The sequence below is a fragment of the Rousettus aegyptiacus genome, unplaced genomic scaffold (assembly GCF_014176215.1).
Source record: "Rousettus aegyptiacus isolate mRouAeg1 unplaced genomic scaffold, mRouAeg1.p scaffold_m13_p_16, whole genome shotgun sequence".
NCBI lineage: Eukaryota > Metazoa > Chordata > Mammalia > Chiroptera > Pteropodidae > Rousettus > Rousettus aegyptiacus.
The window spans coordinates 23,324,551-23,342,727 of NW_023416291.1; the positions used below are offsets into that span (position 1 = coordinate 23,324,551).

At 32.5% G+C, this 18,177-nt stretch overlaps 1 protein-coding gene across 2 annotated transcripts in view; it reads left to right on the plus strand.

Annotated features, from left to right (window-relative positions):
- GLRA3 (glycine receptor alpha 3) overlaps positions 1-18,177 on the plus strand; it is a 133,353-nt gene that overhangs the window by 105,150 nt on the left and 10,026 nt on the right. Inside the window, exons 8-9 of one of the 2 annotated variants that reach the window (XM_016120091.2) lie at positions 11,516-11,659; positions 13,854-13,898. In XM_016120091.2, coding sequence (XP_015975577.2) covers positions 11,516-11,659; positions 13,854-13,898 — 189 coding nt within the window. The remainder of the gene's footprint in view (positions 1-11,515; positions 11,660-13,853; positions 13,899-18,177) is intronic. The other variant, XM_016120092.2, reaches the window with a different exon arrangement.

Below are 18,177 nucleotides of genomic sequence, written 5' to 3' on the forward strand. Positions count from 1 at the left end.
TCTTTCAGAACAGAGCTATGAAACATTAAAAAATAAGAAATACTTGAAATTTCAAAGGTGGCTACTCAATTAAATATTTCGCAGAAGCTCAGAAGCCAGTAGCTGATGAGAATTGAAAGTTATATGCCAAAAGCTGTTTATGTGGAATAACTTCCTCTCACTCTTTTTTTTTTTTTTGCCAATTTATCTGTGAAACCCACCAGGAGTAGCTTTTGAGAGGACAAACTATCTTTTCCATCTTTCTATCCTCAGAGCCTAAATCAGTACACAGTATATATTTATTGAGTAAATGTCATGCAGATATTTAAAGACAATATGAGCTTGTAAACATTTACTCAGTACCTAATCCTAACTGGAAAAACAAGAGGAAGTCATTTTTTTCATCTCTCTCTCTAGAGAATGTAAAAGCTTAACTAAATTAATCTTTACTTATGTAGAATCCTATTTTTCCCCTGAGAATCAATAAATTAATGAAAAATATTAAATATCATATTTATCTAAAAACTTGGTTCGTAGAAAACATAACAAAGATATGTTTCATATTCAGTTTTTATTCTTCATAAAGATGTCAACTATAAAAGTGATTACAACTGTTAGAAAATATAAATTGAACTGTAATTCGAATGCCATGATTGTGTGGGCACACAAACATCTATATGTGGCATCACGCTGAAAAAAACTGGAAGAAAAATGAGGGATTTCTATTCGCTATTGCGTTTTTATCTAATCAGTTCTCAAAAAATATGTTCTTATTCTTCTAAAAAAAAATCCTGTAATTTTAAAGGAGAGTAAGTTGTAAATGTTGGCAACAATGTAAATGTGGGGAGAGCGGAATTGCAGAGTAATCAAGATTTCCTGTTAGTATAGCAATTAATAACTATTACTGTCAGTAACGTTTCGATCCTCACCATATAATACAAGGTTCTAGTATTCATTAAAAATATAGTTAACTACAATTACTTCAATCATTTATTTTTGGGGTTTTTTTTTCTACTTTTTTTCAGATTTATTTATTTAAATATACCTGGTATACAATTTTATATTGGTTATGTTAGTTTCAGGTGTACTATATAATAATTAAACATTCTTATACTTTACAATGTGATTGCCCCACTAATTCTAGTAATCGTCTGTCACCATGTAAATTTATCAAAATATTATTGATTATATTCCCTTTCCCCTTTCACCCACCCATCCCCCACTTAAATCAAGTTTAGTACAAATATGATGTAAGTGGGTTCATTTTAAATTTATTAATGTAACAAAATATTTAATAAAAAATTAACTTTATAATACAATATTTTGTGAGCAATATATTTAATTTTTAAATTTTTCATAATTTGATTCCATATTATATACATTTAGGAAAAAAGAGAGAAAAAGAAAGAAGCTTAGAAAATGAAAGAATTGTTCATTCACACCTTTTTGTTAAAACCATAAGATATAATGCATATGAATATCATTCAATTTTATTAATATTTTGTTAACAGATAATTTCTAAACATAGGTGGGTTCTATAAGAAAGAGAATAGAAATTAATAGATATCTCTGGCTCTACATTTGATCTTAGAGTCTACAATTATTGGGCTTACTAGATCTCATTAAGCTGAAAATTAGCAATTATCAAGCATGTCTTCTGTAGTTGACATACACAGAGAACCACTGCATAAATTTTTAAATCTGATGGCACAATCAGGAAAAAAGTCTATAATCAATCACATAGTGTAAAATATTTTTGAAACAACAATGGCTTTGGCATCAAACTAAATTTAAAAACAAAGGTGTATATGCAACTTTGGGTTAATTTTACCTAAATTATATCTTAAACTACCTTTACCTCATTCACATATATCCTAGAACCATTCCACAAATCTTCTTGACAGATAATAACTAATGTAAAACTCCCCCTTCACCATTGGAATAAAGAATCAGTTCCAAAAATCAGTGTTGAAAGCACCTACCAGTCTTTACCTGTCTTTAAAATTCCCATTTGAAGTTATAAACGAGGGCATTAGACCTCAGGAGAAGGGAATAGGAAGGTATAGCTTTACAATAAAGATGATGTTACAGAAATACAAAACATCCAGTACAAAGAAGAGAGAGAAGCCACAATTATTCAACCTTAACTAAGCAGGTCAAAAAAAATCGATATATTAAGAAATGCCAGTAACAGCATACTCCTAAGAAGCATTTCCAGCAGCATCCAGAATTTACAGTTTCATCTAAGTGCTAAACATAAGAATTATGTCCTCTGGAAGAGACGATGATAAACTCATAGCTGAAGAAGAAATTACAGAGAATTGGAGGAACTTTCAAAATCCCTGAGTCATTTTGATTGCACTTTTCTTATCTAATGACCAGAGGAATTGGTCAAGTTTATCTCTTTGGGAATAATGCAGCTCTGCTATTACAATTCTCTCACATTTTCTCTCTTAAAATAAAAACCTTTATGTGGAAAATAAATATTGTGTTCAAAGCGTGCTCCATTTACTAAGGGTTAGGAGGATCATAATCAGTATGGATGTGACATCAGTACGGCTCTGCTACTGTATCACCTTCCAGGATAAGAAATGTCGAAGTTCAGGGCATTCTGTGCTGCGTGATTCACCACCTGGCATAGTATTCCAAAAAACAGTTCTCCGGCCAGTTCTTTTCGCTTTTTCAGTATAGGCTTTATTCTAATCAACATCTGTTTTTAAAACGTTATGTATTCTTTTTCTTTGTTCTTATTTCTTTCTCTTTCTAGCTTTAGGTCTTAAATGGAGATCAAAATGATTTTGAGACTTGTTTTATTCTTTCCTATAAGCATTACAAAATTCTTCCACAGGTTTTATACAAGAGAGGAATGTAGGATTAAGTGTACTACAATTTGGATTTTACAAAACCCAGGATTAATAAATAGACAATGTGATCTGAAATAAAACACCTAGAATAAAGCCATGACATGTGCTGGAAATTTTTCAGCATATCTGAGAGAAAAAGCATGTAGCTGTACACTTGAGTCACTTGACCATTCCACAGCCAGAATTATTCATCACAGTTCACTTGAAAATTCTAAGAAAGTGGGAGAATCCACCAGGATTTACTGTTAGTAAAGAAAGAACATACCACCCTATTAAAAAGGCTCGTTAAGCTAATCAATACAAATACAGTGTGATTGTTTTATACCTCTTTCTCAAATAAAAAATATTCGTATTGAGGAAGGAGAGAATTGACAAAATAATCACTCTCAAGTGGTTCCTGGAAATTTTACCTTATAAGGTGCTTACAGGTAGGTTTAGGTGAGATTTTGTGATTCAGGCTCCAGATTCTAGTTTAATCAGTTACTCATTTTTAAATTTAAGTCATGCTGCTTGTAAATGCATTTTTAAATTTCTATTTCTAGATTGATTAATCATATTCTGCGTTATAATTTATAATTTAGTAAGTGTAATTTACTATAATTTTATAGACTGGGTTATAATCTAATAACTGTTTACTCACTAATGCTTTGTTACCCCTGAGCTATGGTATATAGGATATTATTGGTCCCGGGAGGCAAAACTTTTGATCATCTCTATGTGGAGTAAGGTGAAGGCATCTTGGCAGGCCTCTCAACTACAGCATATGGTTCTATACTTACAATATAGCTCACCCAATGTATTTGTAAGGGAATATAATCTAAAATTGTTGCTACATAATAATCTTATCAAAGACTAGTGTAAAAGTAAATTTATTGATGGATTGCCTGAGGGATATGCAATCTGTATATCCCTTTGAATCAGAGGGATATACAAAGCAAAAGGCTTCTGAGGTCATATGTACAAATAAGTGAACAAATCAGCCTGGTATAATTAATAGGGGCTGGGATGAGTACTATGATTAACTAGTGAGTATGCATTCCACACTCAGGAGCATTGTCTTCTTTTTTGAAGCACCGAAGAAATTCATTCTCATGATTGAATTTGGCTTGCATCCTGCCTGTCTACTCTCTGCCTTCTCGATATCTATTTATATCTGTCCTATATTAAGACAGTGCTTCAGAGTACTACCTGGACTCTATTTTTTTGTATACATCCTTCCAATTGATTTTACTGAACTTTAACCCGGCACTATGATGTGAGGAAATTTTTGGCTGAAGATCAGGGGAGGGGTCTTTCTATCCTTCTTTATGTTGCACTCTAAAAATTAACAGCTTCTTTCTACAAAGCGATGAAGTCTGCTTTTTAATAAAGCTGCGTTAGTTTTATATTCAAGATATCATAAACAGTGTTCAGATCATAATACACACTGGTCCTCAATCGTGTGCTTGTAGGGATCCTTGTTTTTCCTTTAAGAAGTACAAATAGTAGAATCTGCCCCATCCATTCCCTTGACCACTTATGCTCACTTTCCCCGTCTTCCAGGCGCAAGGTAGGGTTGCACCTCCTTGTTCTGTTGTTGGTGGTGCTGAAGTGAGTAGTTCCGATTAAGGGTTTTGAACACAGTGACCTGTGCCACTTCGATCCTGGAGTCTTTATTACCAAACATGACACCCATCAGTGCCTTGGTTTTCCTCTGCTATGGTCACTGCCAATTTTCCAACTGAGGTCATAATGAGGATGACAGTGATAACACTAGTCCAGGGTCACCATTAAATTCAAAGTGGACATGGAATGTCCTTTCTTATTTCAAGCCCGTGAGATTTGGGGATTGTTTGTTATTGTATCACATCCTAGCCTGAATCCTTCTTATGCTCACTTGCTTACCTTGTTGGAAATGTAGATGTAGAGAAAGTCACACTTAAGCAAGGTCTCTAAATGTGACTGCTTCCCAGGTTCAAGGGGATTTGATTCCAATCTTTATAACTGGGATGATTGATAATGATAAAATCCAATTTTATATATATATATATATATATAATTTGAATATATATATTCAAATAAAAGCAGGCTTTCTCTATTTTTTAATGATAGCATTACAAAGTAGAATGAATGCATTTTTTTTTTTTTAGGAAAACATAATATAAGATGTCCAAAGAACATCTGATATTTATATTCTTTCCCTACATTATAAAACATTTTTGTAGAATGAGAAAGATAAGACTTTGCAGTAACCTAGCTCTGCACATGCAGCTAATTTATCAAAGGAATCTCTTCTTGGATTATCACATTGCAAGTAGACAATGGTCTCCTGGCTCACAAAAACACTTCATAATAATTAATGTAAGGATGATGTTGAAGAGACTTTTGTTGTACTTCAAAGGATGAAACGTTTTCCTGATTTGGAGTTGCTTCCCTAAAGGAAAAAAACTAGTTTGTTTCTATGTGATTAAACAATGCTCATGTCTCCTTTGCTACATTGTCTGCTGGGAAGTTTATTGTTGATAAAAACAGCAAATTTCGAAAACCATGCTATATGTACTTTGCATACTGACTTCACTCTTAATTATCAGGTAAAAGTTAAAGGGGCTGGCATGTTAAGATACAGATAGAATCCTACTTAGTGTGTTTGCAGTTGTACATTTGTAGAGGAAGCTGGCATAGAAGCAGCCTAATAACTAGGTGACTTAGGACAGTAGTTTAATGGGCTCTGGAGCCAGATTAGTTATATTAAGTCCTAGCTCTGCAACATGGTAGCTGTCTTAGTCCAGAATACCACAGACTGAGTAGCTTATAGACAACAGCAATTCATTTCTCACAGTTTTGGAGCCTCAGAAGTCCAAGAACAAGGCACTGGCAGATTTTGTGTCTGGTGAGAGAACACTTCCTGATTCACAAATGAGAATCTTCTAGCTGTGTCTTCTTATGGCAGAAGGGGTAAAGGAGCTCTCTGGGGTCTTTTTATAAGAACACTAATGTCACTTATCAGGTCTCTACCCTCATGACTTAATCATTTCTCAAAGGCCCCACCCCTAATATCATCACCCGAGGGGTTAGATTTCAACATCCGAATTTTGGAAGGACATAGTCAATCTCTAGCAGTAGTTACTTGTGCATTTATTTTATCCAAGTAAGTTATTTTACTGTGCCTCAGTCTCTTCATTTTTAAAATGCGAGTAGTTTCCTCAATGGTTGTGAGGATTAGAAGTATTACTTTTGGACACTTGGTAGTTCTTTGGGCATTACTAAAAACATTTACTGGCATGTTAGTTATTAGAATTACTTCTCAAATAATAAATGGCCAGTGGTTGCAAATCACTCCACATGGTTTAATTGATCAACATTTTCCGAGAGCCCATAATGTAATAAGCACTGTGCTAAGTACTAGAAATCCAAAGATGAGTAAGACCTGACCCTTGTTTTAGTTCATAGGATATATTAGCTTAAGTGGAGAAAGATACATAAATGGAATATGTCAGCATAGTCAATGATAGTATAAATTATTTGGTGTTTGTTATCAACACATAGTTTGTTAAAATATCGGTATAGATATTTCACCTTGAAATCCTCAAAAACACAATAATTTTTGCAACCCTCTAACAAAAGTTTTTGAAAAATATAAAGTACTTAGGGATTGTGAAACAGAGTGATTAACTGAAGGTGAAACATTCAAGTGGTGCTATCCAACAGTCACCTTGTAGGAACTACCCACAAATAAATATGATCGCAATTGTGATGCATGATCTGAGAAAAGGGTTCTGTGAGAAAAAGTGGAGATAGAGAGGTAAAAAGGGCCATCCTCGTCTAGGCATTTGGAGAAGGTTTTCCTGAGAATGTGATCTTTAAGCTGAGACTTACAGGGTAAACAACGGTTACCCAAACAGAATTAACAGGGAACACAAAGCTTCTGAGGCAGGATGGAGCTTGTCAATCACCTCCAGGTTCCAAGAACTAAAAGGAGGAATGTATTATTAGAGCATAGTAAGTATGTAAGAAAGTGGTGTAAGATAGTAATTAATTATCACATCCTCAGAGAGGCCTTCTCTGATCATCTTTTCTAACCCAGATCCCTGTGCCCTGTCCTTCTCTTCCCATTACCCTATTATAGTTTCTTTATTATACTTCTCCTAAATTATCTTTATTATGTGCTTAATTTTTATCATATATTTTCTCCAACTTGAATGAAAGTTCCACTAAAGATGAATCTTGTCTGCCTTACTCATCTCTGCAACTACAACACTAGGAACAGAACTTGGGTACATCAATGCTGTTCGGTAAATGTTAAATGGGGAAAAATGCGAATGAATGCATGTAATAGGAGAGGTCAGTGGGGGCCAATCAAAAAGGGTTTTATATACCATAACACAGATTTTGAACTTGTATTCAAAGATTAATACTGAAGAGAGATTGCTGCTTAAAGTAGAATTAAGGTTCCAATAGCACAGTGGACAATGGGACGGTTGGCAGGATGGTCCAGAAGAATAAACTGAATTGGAATGAGACTGCTCCAAAGGACAGCAGACAATAGAGGATGAAAAGTAGGTGATAATTCTGAATCATATAGGGATTGTGTCTTAGGTTATGAGTAAGTTGCCATTATGTGCAAGTAAAAATGGCTGTCTTTATTTAAGTTTAGTAGGCTTAGAGTTACAAATTATCAGGTCCCAAGTTTGCTGTACCTCAAGGGACAGTGAGGGTGGAGGAGGAGAAAGAGAGTTGAAACAGGCGAAGAGGGTAAGAGCAGAGAATGAGTAGGCTTTTAAGGTTCAACAATCGGGAGCTGTTCACGGCGAATAGAACACTGGTAGACACTAAGATGTTTGCATATGTCAGTTTTGTTGGATTCATTCAGAAAGTAAATTTCTGATTTAATCTCTTTGGTTCGTGTCATTATAGATTCAGGTTGTTAAAAGAATGCACATAAACTTTACGACTCACATTCTTCCTTCAATGGTGTAGCTTGAGACGGTGCTTTTGAAAGCAGTACTGCATCTTCCAGGTCTGTATTTATTTGAAGGCAGCCCAAAATTTCTGACATAACTGTAGAATTTATGAGATTAAAATTTATACTTTACAAACTGATGGATACTTAGCACAGTACTGGAGTAAAATGAGGGCATACTTCTTGCTCAGTAGAGGTCATTCTCATCAGCAGAAGTCAAGCTTATGATACAGGAGGTGATTCAGGGAGCACCTTTGTTGGCATATTTTATAGGTCAGTTATCACACCATTGGAAGTGTCAAGAAATGACCCCTTTTTAAAGAAAATCCGTCTATCCCAAGGTGTTAACAGAGCATTACTCCAGAAAGTAAATCTCTGTGTGAATCATCATTCATGATTCATTCTTCCACTGGGTTTTAACATTTTACACCCTCGTTTATTTGTTCATTCACTTAGCAAATATATATATACATGTGCGTAACACTCTTGCTGTGATGAACAAAATGGAGGTGCCATCTGCCCTCAAAGAGTTCACTGTTTAAATAGAAAGAGAAAAAGAAATAAATAATTACAATGCAACGTGATCAGGTAAGCACAGGTGCTATGGGATTTTGAAGCAGACTTGGGCAAAGACCAGCCTGAGACCCGAAGGGCCACTGGAGAAGATAGCGGGGAGGTGTTTCCCTTGATCATAACTTCTTCCGAATATTGAGCCACTTCCTCTTTTATACCATAATCTATATTTAGTTAAGATTTCTACAGGGTGACATTTGACAAAAATAACTTCACCAAATATTAAGGATGATGAGAAAGAAAAAAAATACAGAAGATACAAACAGCATCAAAATAATATTATTTCCAAAGTGTAAGATTTGCTCTTTAAGATAACTATACACTAGTCTAAAGGAGGAAGTAATGCATCTTTGCTCACATCTTCTGAATCCACATCTTCTTGGGAAAGGGACTTTTATATTTGTCAGTGGAAAGCAAACTTCTAAGTAATTGAACATTTCTTAGAAAAAACTGAAAAAATTGCTTCTCATAAATATCATTCTTATTTCTAATTCTTGGCAAACGAGATAATTTTTTTTCACATCTATTGGCATGTCTAAGATATGTAATAAAATGAGTGATCTCATGATTACTCCACCAAAGGTAATGATTTTGCTAACACTGCTTGTATGATATAACACTTTAGCTGTGTAATACATACATATACACAATAAAAAGTGACACCAAGACCCAAGGCAATTTTTTATCCTTGAACAATTGACATATACAGCAATATTTGTTCAGTTACAACCTCAAATCACTGCCCAGTTAACCTGAGAGCAATATTAAAGGAATTTCTTAAAAGTTACTGAATTGTTTTCTCCAAAGGACTTAAGTCTAAAGGAGTCTGTTTCTAGGAAATAGGAGCCTATCTCTTTCTTTTCCTCTTCCCTTTCTTTCCCTTCTCTTAGTGTTTCTTCTCTTAAAAAAAATAATTTTAAAGTTCTCTGTTCCTTTTCCCTTTCTTTCTCTTCTCTTCCTTACCTTTAAGGTGGTAGGAAGTGGTCAGGGTCAAGGGGACTGGCTGGGCCTGACAGGACCAGGGTCAATCAAGGAGATAATCAGGACCAAGGCAGCCAGTGGGACCTTTGGGTATGGGTCCAGAACCGATGAGACAGCTGGGACCAATGAGGCTCAGGGTGGGGCAGGTGGCAGAATTAAGATATTAGTTACATACAGGGAGAATAATCAATACATGTTGAAGATGATGGGAACCAATTTTCTCAGTGTCGAGAAAGTACTACAAATCTAGAAAGGGTAAAGGTTAGAATGAACCCTGAGGTTTTGACTTGGAACTTGAAATACAAGTGTAAAAATTCATGTTTTAAAAAAAATATCAGTAGATAAGTAGATGATAGATATTTTGTATATATAATATATAATACTCATAAAATATATAATTATAAATAATCATAAAAATATATAGCATTATATAAATAATCATAAAAATATATAGTATTAATACATATACTACATATATATTATATATGTTACATATATAGTATTATATATAATATATATAATTATATATGAAAATATATACATGTATTTGAAAATATATATACATATATATAAAATTCCTAGCTCTGTCTACTAAGAGGGTCTAGAAGCAGTGAGCAAACGCAGTGCTCAAGTCTTGGTTTCTAAAAGCTGTTCTTTACTAAAGAAAAGATTCTAGGAGAAAAAGCATAATCAAGGACTAGAACAGGAAAAGTACAAGGTAAGTATGGAATATTTTGTGCCAGAAAGTAAAGAAATACTCAAATCATGCTGGAGACTTGCCAAAAAAAATATATGGGCTAACTTCTAGAGGCTCCTACTGACTCAATCTAGATAATGTGGACATCAAAATAAATAATAATGTTAATGCATTATAACATTGAACATAATTGTTATTCTAAGTCTGTACTATAAACAAACAAACAAACAAACAAATGTGGAAGAGTGAATAATTGATTCAGCAAGTATCTTCAATGTCTAGAGGGTAAAAATTTAAAGAGAAAAAGAATATTTATGTAGTTTAAAATCATCTACGCTAAAGGAAAAATTAGTAAATTTTTAATGGAGAAACGTAATAGAGAATAATATTTTAACCAATCGACCAACATTGAGTGCCACTTGATGTGATATACTGTGAAGAATGGAGCATCTCCGTTCCTATTAAAATTCCATTACCTGAGTCTAAAATGAGTAAATATCAAATAAACAAAAAGTAAAAGACATTTAAAAAACTGGGCAGTACTCATTAAAACTATAGAGGCCACAAAAGGCAAGGAAAGTTTGAGCAAATGTTTCATATTGAAGACTAAAGAGATATGATGACAAAATGCAACACAGGATTCTAGATTTAAGTCCTGGACTGGAAGAAAATAATTTTTTTTTTCTACTGAAAGGGGGATTATTGGAACAATTGGTAAAATGGGAATGGGGTTTTAGGATTAGGTGGTAGTATTTTATCAATTGTTAATTCCTGGTTCACTTGGATGTACTAAGGTCATGTAGGAGAGTGTCTTCTTCTTTTAGAAAATACACGTAAGTATTTAGGGGTAATGTGGCATCATGTCTTCATATTACACTCAAATAGGTCAGAAAGAACAACATAAATATAAATATTGATATAAAGACAGAGATATAGAGATAGATAAATGTAACCAAATGTTAACTGCAGAATGTAAAAGTTCTTTTTTACTGTTCTTGCAACATCTGTAAGGTTAAAATTATTTCAGAATAAAACACTTTTTTAATAATGAAAATATGGAGCTAAAAGGTCAATAACATTATCTGTATTTCAATGTTACTTAATACTTTTTCAACCATTATCTTACCATGAAGGTATATTTTAACATTATTTCATATCTTTCAAGCATTACACTGAACTACCCTAAAGATGAAATTACATTTCATGTTATTTTTTTCCTTCATCAATCATATTGTTTGGTCTAGTGCCTCATTTGAAAAAAGTAGCAAAAAAACCACACAAATTTTAATGTATAACTAATATATAAATTTTGTGAAATTAATTACTGAAAAATTCTTAAGTGAAAAAATAAATTGGTGTTATTTCCTTTTTTCCCAAGCTGGTATATAAAACGGTATAATTTAGAATCAAAAATCCAGTTTCATTCTCAATGGAAGTAACAATACAAGTCAATTTGCTTCTCTCTTTCCCTCTCTCGGCTAGGTTTCATATGTCAAGGCTATTGACATTTGGATGGCGGTATGCCTCCTTTTTGTGTTTTCAGCACTTCTGGAATATGCAGCTGTCAATTTTGTATCAAGACAACACAAAGAACTTCTGAGATTTCGACGAAAGAAAAAGAATAAGGTATGCGATTAAATGTACTAGGTTCACTGGGGTACCATTCTTCACTAGAAAGTGAATTTGTTATATTTGATAGAATGCACAGAGAAGAAATGGAGACTAGAGATTAAATGATATGATGTTCCTTTGGTTTTGTCTAACCGATACTTAAATTTTCAAAAATAGCTTCTGGCAGAAAATGATGACACCTAGCTGTATTTTATACAGCATATTTGGTGACATGATAGCTTAATCAACTTCTTTCTAATGTACTTCCCGGAATGACACCATTTTTTGCTGCAACTGACAAAAATATATCATTTGTTATTTACAATGTTAGAGTGTTTCTGGTGGTTTTACTTGATATGTGTCATCAAATATAACAATTAAAATTCTTTTTCGAATTAATTTCTTTAATTATTTCCATAAAATCTCACCTATTTATTAATAATATGATGTTCATGTAAAGCTATGTGGTGTCTTTTTAAATGCATACTTTCATGTTTTTTAAGACATTTCTTCTGAATTCCCATGGAAAACACAGTAAGATACTATTTTTGCCTTGCTATCACCTGATAAATGCAACCCAGCAGAAATGTTATTTAGAGCATCTTTAGGAGGTCACAGGAAATTGAAATAATCTTCTAATTGGATTTGGATGTAAAGAATGGGGTTGTTCCCCTTTATTAAGACTCGTAGTGTCATCTTTCTGTACAGGCACATAGTTTTAATTAACCCTTTTCTTATTCTGTAAGAGAATGTTCCTGTTGACCAGCATATCTATGACTTTACTTCTTTTAATGTGAATGTGCCTGCTGATATTTTAAAAGCAAATGGATCCTTAAGCAATAGAGAAACAAAAGTTATATGCAACAGGAGAAATCGTGGCCAGAATCCAATATACTGGAAGATTTAAGTCAAAAAATACTCAAATCTTAAAATTTATCTTCTGGCTCATATAGTATGCATTTTTAAGGATTTAATTTTTAAAGGATTTCTTACAGTTTCTGAATTATTGACCGTGATTTATAGATTCATAAATAACTTATTTAGTCATGTTTGACTCCTCAGAATCATCACCTGCTCCAGTTCAGTGTAGCATGGAAGGAACATGAGTGTTTTGATACTCTGGGTAATGCATTGGACAGAGAAACAACGCTAGAGCTTGCATTCGACCACATTTTTATGAAAATAAGAGCATATCATGTTATGAACCTAAGAGCAATCAAAATACATTAAAATATATTTTGATGGAAGATTAACTTTTAAAGTCTCTTTCCCCTGACTTCACTGCTATTGGCTGGTTTTCTTAGACTTTTGTCCCTTTCTCTCTTTTTCCTCCTTTTTTTTCTGCCTCCATTAATGCCTATTTACTCCCCCTTTCTCTAATGATGCCTGGCACTGGCTGAAACACTATAACAGAACAAAAAACTCTGTATTACAGAGGGGAAGCTCTTGTCTTTCTTTCCCCATAATGACTGATAAAAACAATTTTTCCTTTTAATATCATAAAACAGAAGTAAGGCAATACTTATTTCCCCGTCTAATTTTGAGTTGCTTTCCTATGTTTTTTTCCCCCCATTTCTCTACTTTTCTCCTCCTTTCTACAATTTAGAAAGTATCAACCTGGTGCTGAAAACACTAGAAATGAAAAAGTATTACGCATGTGGTGTCTGAATGGAGGCTGAGAGCTCAGATATTTTCTACTCCCATCACAAATCCACAGCCGCTGTATCCAATGGATAACATAACAGACTATATTTTACATGTTCAATCTAGTTCCTACTTTAAAAAAAATTATCCTTCACAAAGCAGCTCTTTATTCAGTTTTACCACCTAAAGAGTATTGGGTTACAAATATTTGACGTTCCTTCTTTAGTTCACAGAAAGACAGCAAGATTGTTTTCTAGTGATTAGCATGCTAGGAAAATGCAGAAATGCAAAATATAGTAATAGCTTATTGTTTTCTAATCACTATTTGAAATACTCAGGGAGTAAATATTATAATTAATATTCAGTGTGAGAAAAAGTCCAATTTTTTAGGTCATTTCATACTTTGAGGAGCGGATAGCTTGCATATGTGAAAATCTATTAATTGATGCATATGGATGTTGAAATGATACGTGCAATTAAAACAAATTGTGCAATTATATTTAACCATATATGCCTTGATTCTCTGGTTTCTCAATCCCTCTTGGTCCACTTTACCTTCCCACAGACAGAAGCTTTTGCATTGGAGAAGTTTTACCGTTTCTCAGACACGGTAAATTCACTTTCTTAAATCTAAGTAGAGGAATGTGGTCATCAGTAAAAAAGCAGACAGCGTATTCTGCACCCAGGCAGTGTCTGGTGGGGAAACACGGGCTCTTGAATATTTAAAGCCAAACCACCATCGCCTCCTTCAGCTGATACTCTCTAACACCTCCATTTGTCTTTCCTCACTTAGTAAAAGGATTTTTAAATATTATCCTTCATCTTATTAACCAAGTTATTTGATCAGTCAAAAAGATTTTCGAATACATATTCAACAAAAATATCACATATATTTTATTATAGCCTCCATAGAAGAAATAATCATATGTTTGACAACATCAATTTCAAAATAAATGGGAAATTTATTTATACAAATAATTTTTGCCAGAAAATAGAAACCTAAAAATAAGTTAAAAATGAAAAGCTTTTGTCCAGCTGATGTATCTATAGAATTCACTCTGAATGTTGGTATGTTGAAATTCTTTACAGTAAATGAATAATTTTGGTTTTAATAATGGCATCCTTTAAAATGTTCAATTAGAAAGAAATCACAAGGACATGTGTCCAGATTTAGTAATTGAATTTAAACATACCAAAACTAAGAATTTAGGCTAGAAAATCATATCCATACAGTCCAATTTATTAAACTAAAATTTCTAGGGAAAATTATTTAAAAATACCTCATCAGATGATTCTACCGCATATATACATACCTCAGTTCAGGATTGATATAATGTTAGATGAATAGACAAAAGACATAATATTAGATGAATATTAGAGTAATCTCAATATCATAGCCAATATCTAGACCCAGTATTATTATAAAACATGTATTATGTTTTCTTATATTATAATATATAATCACTCAACTATTTTTCTTTTCTAATAAAATTGTATATTTGTTCCAAACACAGCTAGCCAATTGTCTTTTATTTTTATCCCTGAAAAAAAGTTTTCACATGATCCAATTACCTTTATTTGTTATCTTAACTGTAAATTTTTTAAAATAGTAATTGCATCTAATTTGCATAATCACTTATAGTAACCTCTTTGGGAGAGGTATATATTTAAATTTCCAGTAACTAAAGAGTTCTTATAAGAGCTTTAGTATAGAAGACACTAATTAAATACTGCTTTACAAAAACAATGCAGGAAGAACTCTGGTGAAAAATCAGGTTTACCTCAGTAACAGTCAATAAGGTTATTTTTAAAAAGAAACAATACAATTTGAAGTACATTATTAGAAGTTTTCTGTATTCCCATTTATTTTTACAAATAATCTAATCATTATGCAAATTTGGGGTTGATTTTTAACTTTTTAAAGACTATTTTCTTCAAACTAATAACTCTCTGGGACAACGGAACTCATCCTTAAAAAAAATGAAAACGTGTTTTGCTTAGACACAATCTAATCGATCTAAATCTTTAAATGAACACAATTAAAGAGTCTAAATGTCGACCCGGTGCCCTTTCTTTTCATGAGTACTGGTTACTTGAGTTTTTTTTTTAGAACTCTAATTCGGCAGAAAAGGCAACATAAAATAGCCTCATTATAGAAAGTTTGTCTCAACAAGGAAATTGATACTGACATAAATATTAGTCCCAGGAAAGTTTTAACTTGCTTCAGCATTGGCTTTGGCATTGGAGACAATATTTTAAACCTTACTTTTGTCTCTCTAAAGGTACAAGTGAAACTTGTGTCTATTGTGAAAGGATAAATGTTTGCTCTTGTATGCAGATTTCCCCACCCCACACTGTCATCGCCTGCTGTGTGCATTACCCACCACTCCGGGTCATTGACGCTTATCCCCAGGGCTGTGTATGAGTGGGTGTGTGCATGACGTGAAAGTATTTTGGTTAGAAGCTGTTCTTCCCATGTATGATATCATTATGTTCGTCCTGCAGGGTTATGAAGACACCAACATATTTCTGAGCATATGTAATTTGTTAATAGATATGGATGATATGGGATTGCTTCAGAGCATTTCATGTTGCTTCTTTTGCATTGCAACATAATGTAATTTTCCAATGGATTTCTGGGAGAAAGCACATTCACACAGTATTCTAGTACCTCTATCTTCCTACTTATTATTGTATATTAATTATCATGTATATACACAAATGAAATAAGCATGAACTTTAGTTCTAGATTTAAATAATTGCCAAGTTTGTATTACTAGTCATGATAGTTCTCGTTTTAAAATAAATATGTCATTGACTGTATTTTGACTATCTGTATAAAAACTTATTATTTTATTTACTTAGGTATTTATATCCTGTCTTACTTCAAAAATAACTCAAAGTAACTTCTAAGAATAACCAATAATTGATTTTTTTGTTCTGTACATTTCATCAGTTCTATAGTCTTAGGACAAATACAAATATACATGTACACTATTTTGGTTGAAGGAATGAGACTCCATTGTTGAAAACAATGCAGCACCCATATATATTAAATTGTTTAATAAAGTTTTCGTCCTAGGTCAGTGTATGGTATATTCTAGATTATAAGATATTTTTTCAATAGGTAAATTACTTCCTACATATCTCTTTGATACATATCTGAAGACAGTAGTTTCCCAAAAATTGCAAACAAAATTCTATTTCAATGACTCTGATACACAGAAGTTAGAAATGTCATTCACTCAAGGAGAACAAAAATTTTAAGAATTTAATTATTTCTTGAAAACAAATATTTGGAGTTTAGGTTAAATGCAGCTATATTTTTTAGAGCTATAGTGCCTCTAAAATATTTGTTTGGGAAAATAATATTCAATAAAGTAATATAATCTTTACTTAATGTACTTTTACAGCACTACAGAAACTTTCATCTCAAAGTTAGCTAAAATAGATTTACAGTACTGCTTTCTACATATGCCATCTGTGATATCATGTCATGCCACAGTTATGAGTCAGCACTGAAAGAATCTAGCAGATTATGCTAGAAATAGATATATAGATTTTTAAAATTATTTTATTCAATACCCTATAACATATGTATTACATATTCATAATGTTCCATTAAAAACATTTATTTATAAATAAAACATTTATTTTTTTAAGCTTACATTTTACCATTCAATAATCTCCAAACCATTCTATCTCTGATTCTAAGTTCAATATGCTAAGCATAAACTTGGCTAATTCATAACTAATTCATAAGTCATCTATAACAAATGCAAACTTCTCTAGGGAGCTAGATTTTAAAGAATTTTATATTGACAATTGACTTGCAACTATAAAGTATTTTTAACCTCATCTATAATTTCATTATTCAAGCATCTCATTTTTAAATAATGTAGAAATGTATATGATGTATTAAACCAAATATTTTATATTAGGCTAATATTTAGTTTAGAAACTAAATTCATTCATATAGTTCATCTTACCTCAGAATTTTCTGAATGATAGTAATTTTTCTCAATAAAAATAAGCCACTGTTATATTTTTTTTCAAAATCACTTTGAAATCATGTAAATGATAAATAATAGTAAGTAACATTTTCCCTCTTACTTTCCAACTTGGTAATTAAAAGTTATAGAAAATTATTTTTAAAAAAGACTTTTGGGATAATTTACTTAACATCTTGATTGTATAAAGAACACCCCAAATGTACCTACTAGAGGAGAAACATTAGGATAAGACTAACATATTTAATGCTATTGTATCTCACAACAATTTGCATACTCATCACTAACACTCTTAGATGCCGCATGTTTCGTTACCACTCACTGAGAATCTTTACGTTCTTCACTGCTCCCGCATCCAAACAAATTTTTTTTTTTGGGGGGGGGGTTCACTTTTGAGGACTGGAAGAGGATAGGTGATTAATGCTTTTTTAAAAATTTATTTTTATTTTTAACAATTTTTAATTTTTCAATTAAAGTTGACATATAATATTATATTGGTTTCAGGTATACCATACCATGATTAGACATTTATATAATTTACAAAGGGATCACCCCTATAAATTTAGTACCCATCCGACACCATACATAGTTATTACAAAATTCCCTATGCTGTACTTTATATCCCCAAGACTATTTTGTAATTACCAATTTGTACTTCTTAATCCCTTCCCCTTTGTCATCCATCCTATCGGCCCCACTCCCACCTAGCAACCATCAAAACGTTTTCTGTCTCTATAAGTATGTTTTGTTTTCTTTGTTCGTTTATTTTCTTAGGTTCCACATATAAATGAAATCATAAAATATTTGTCTTTCTTTGTCTTTCTCTGACTTATTTCATTTATGTAATACCTTCTAGGTCTATCCACATTGTTGCAGATG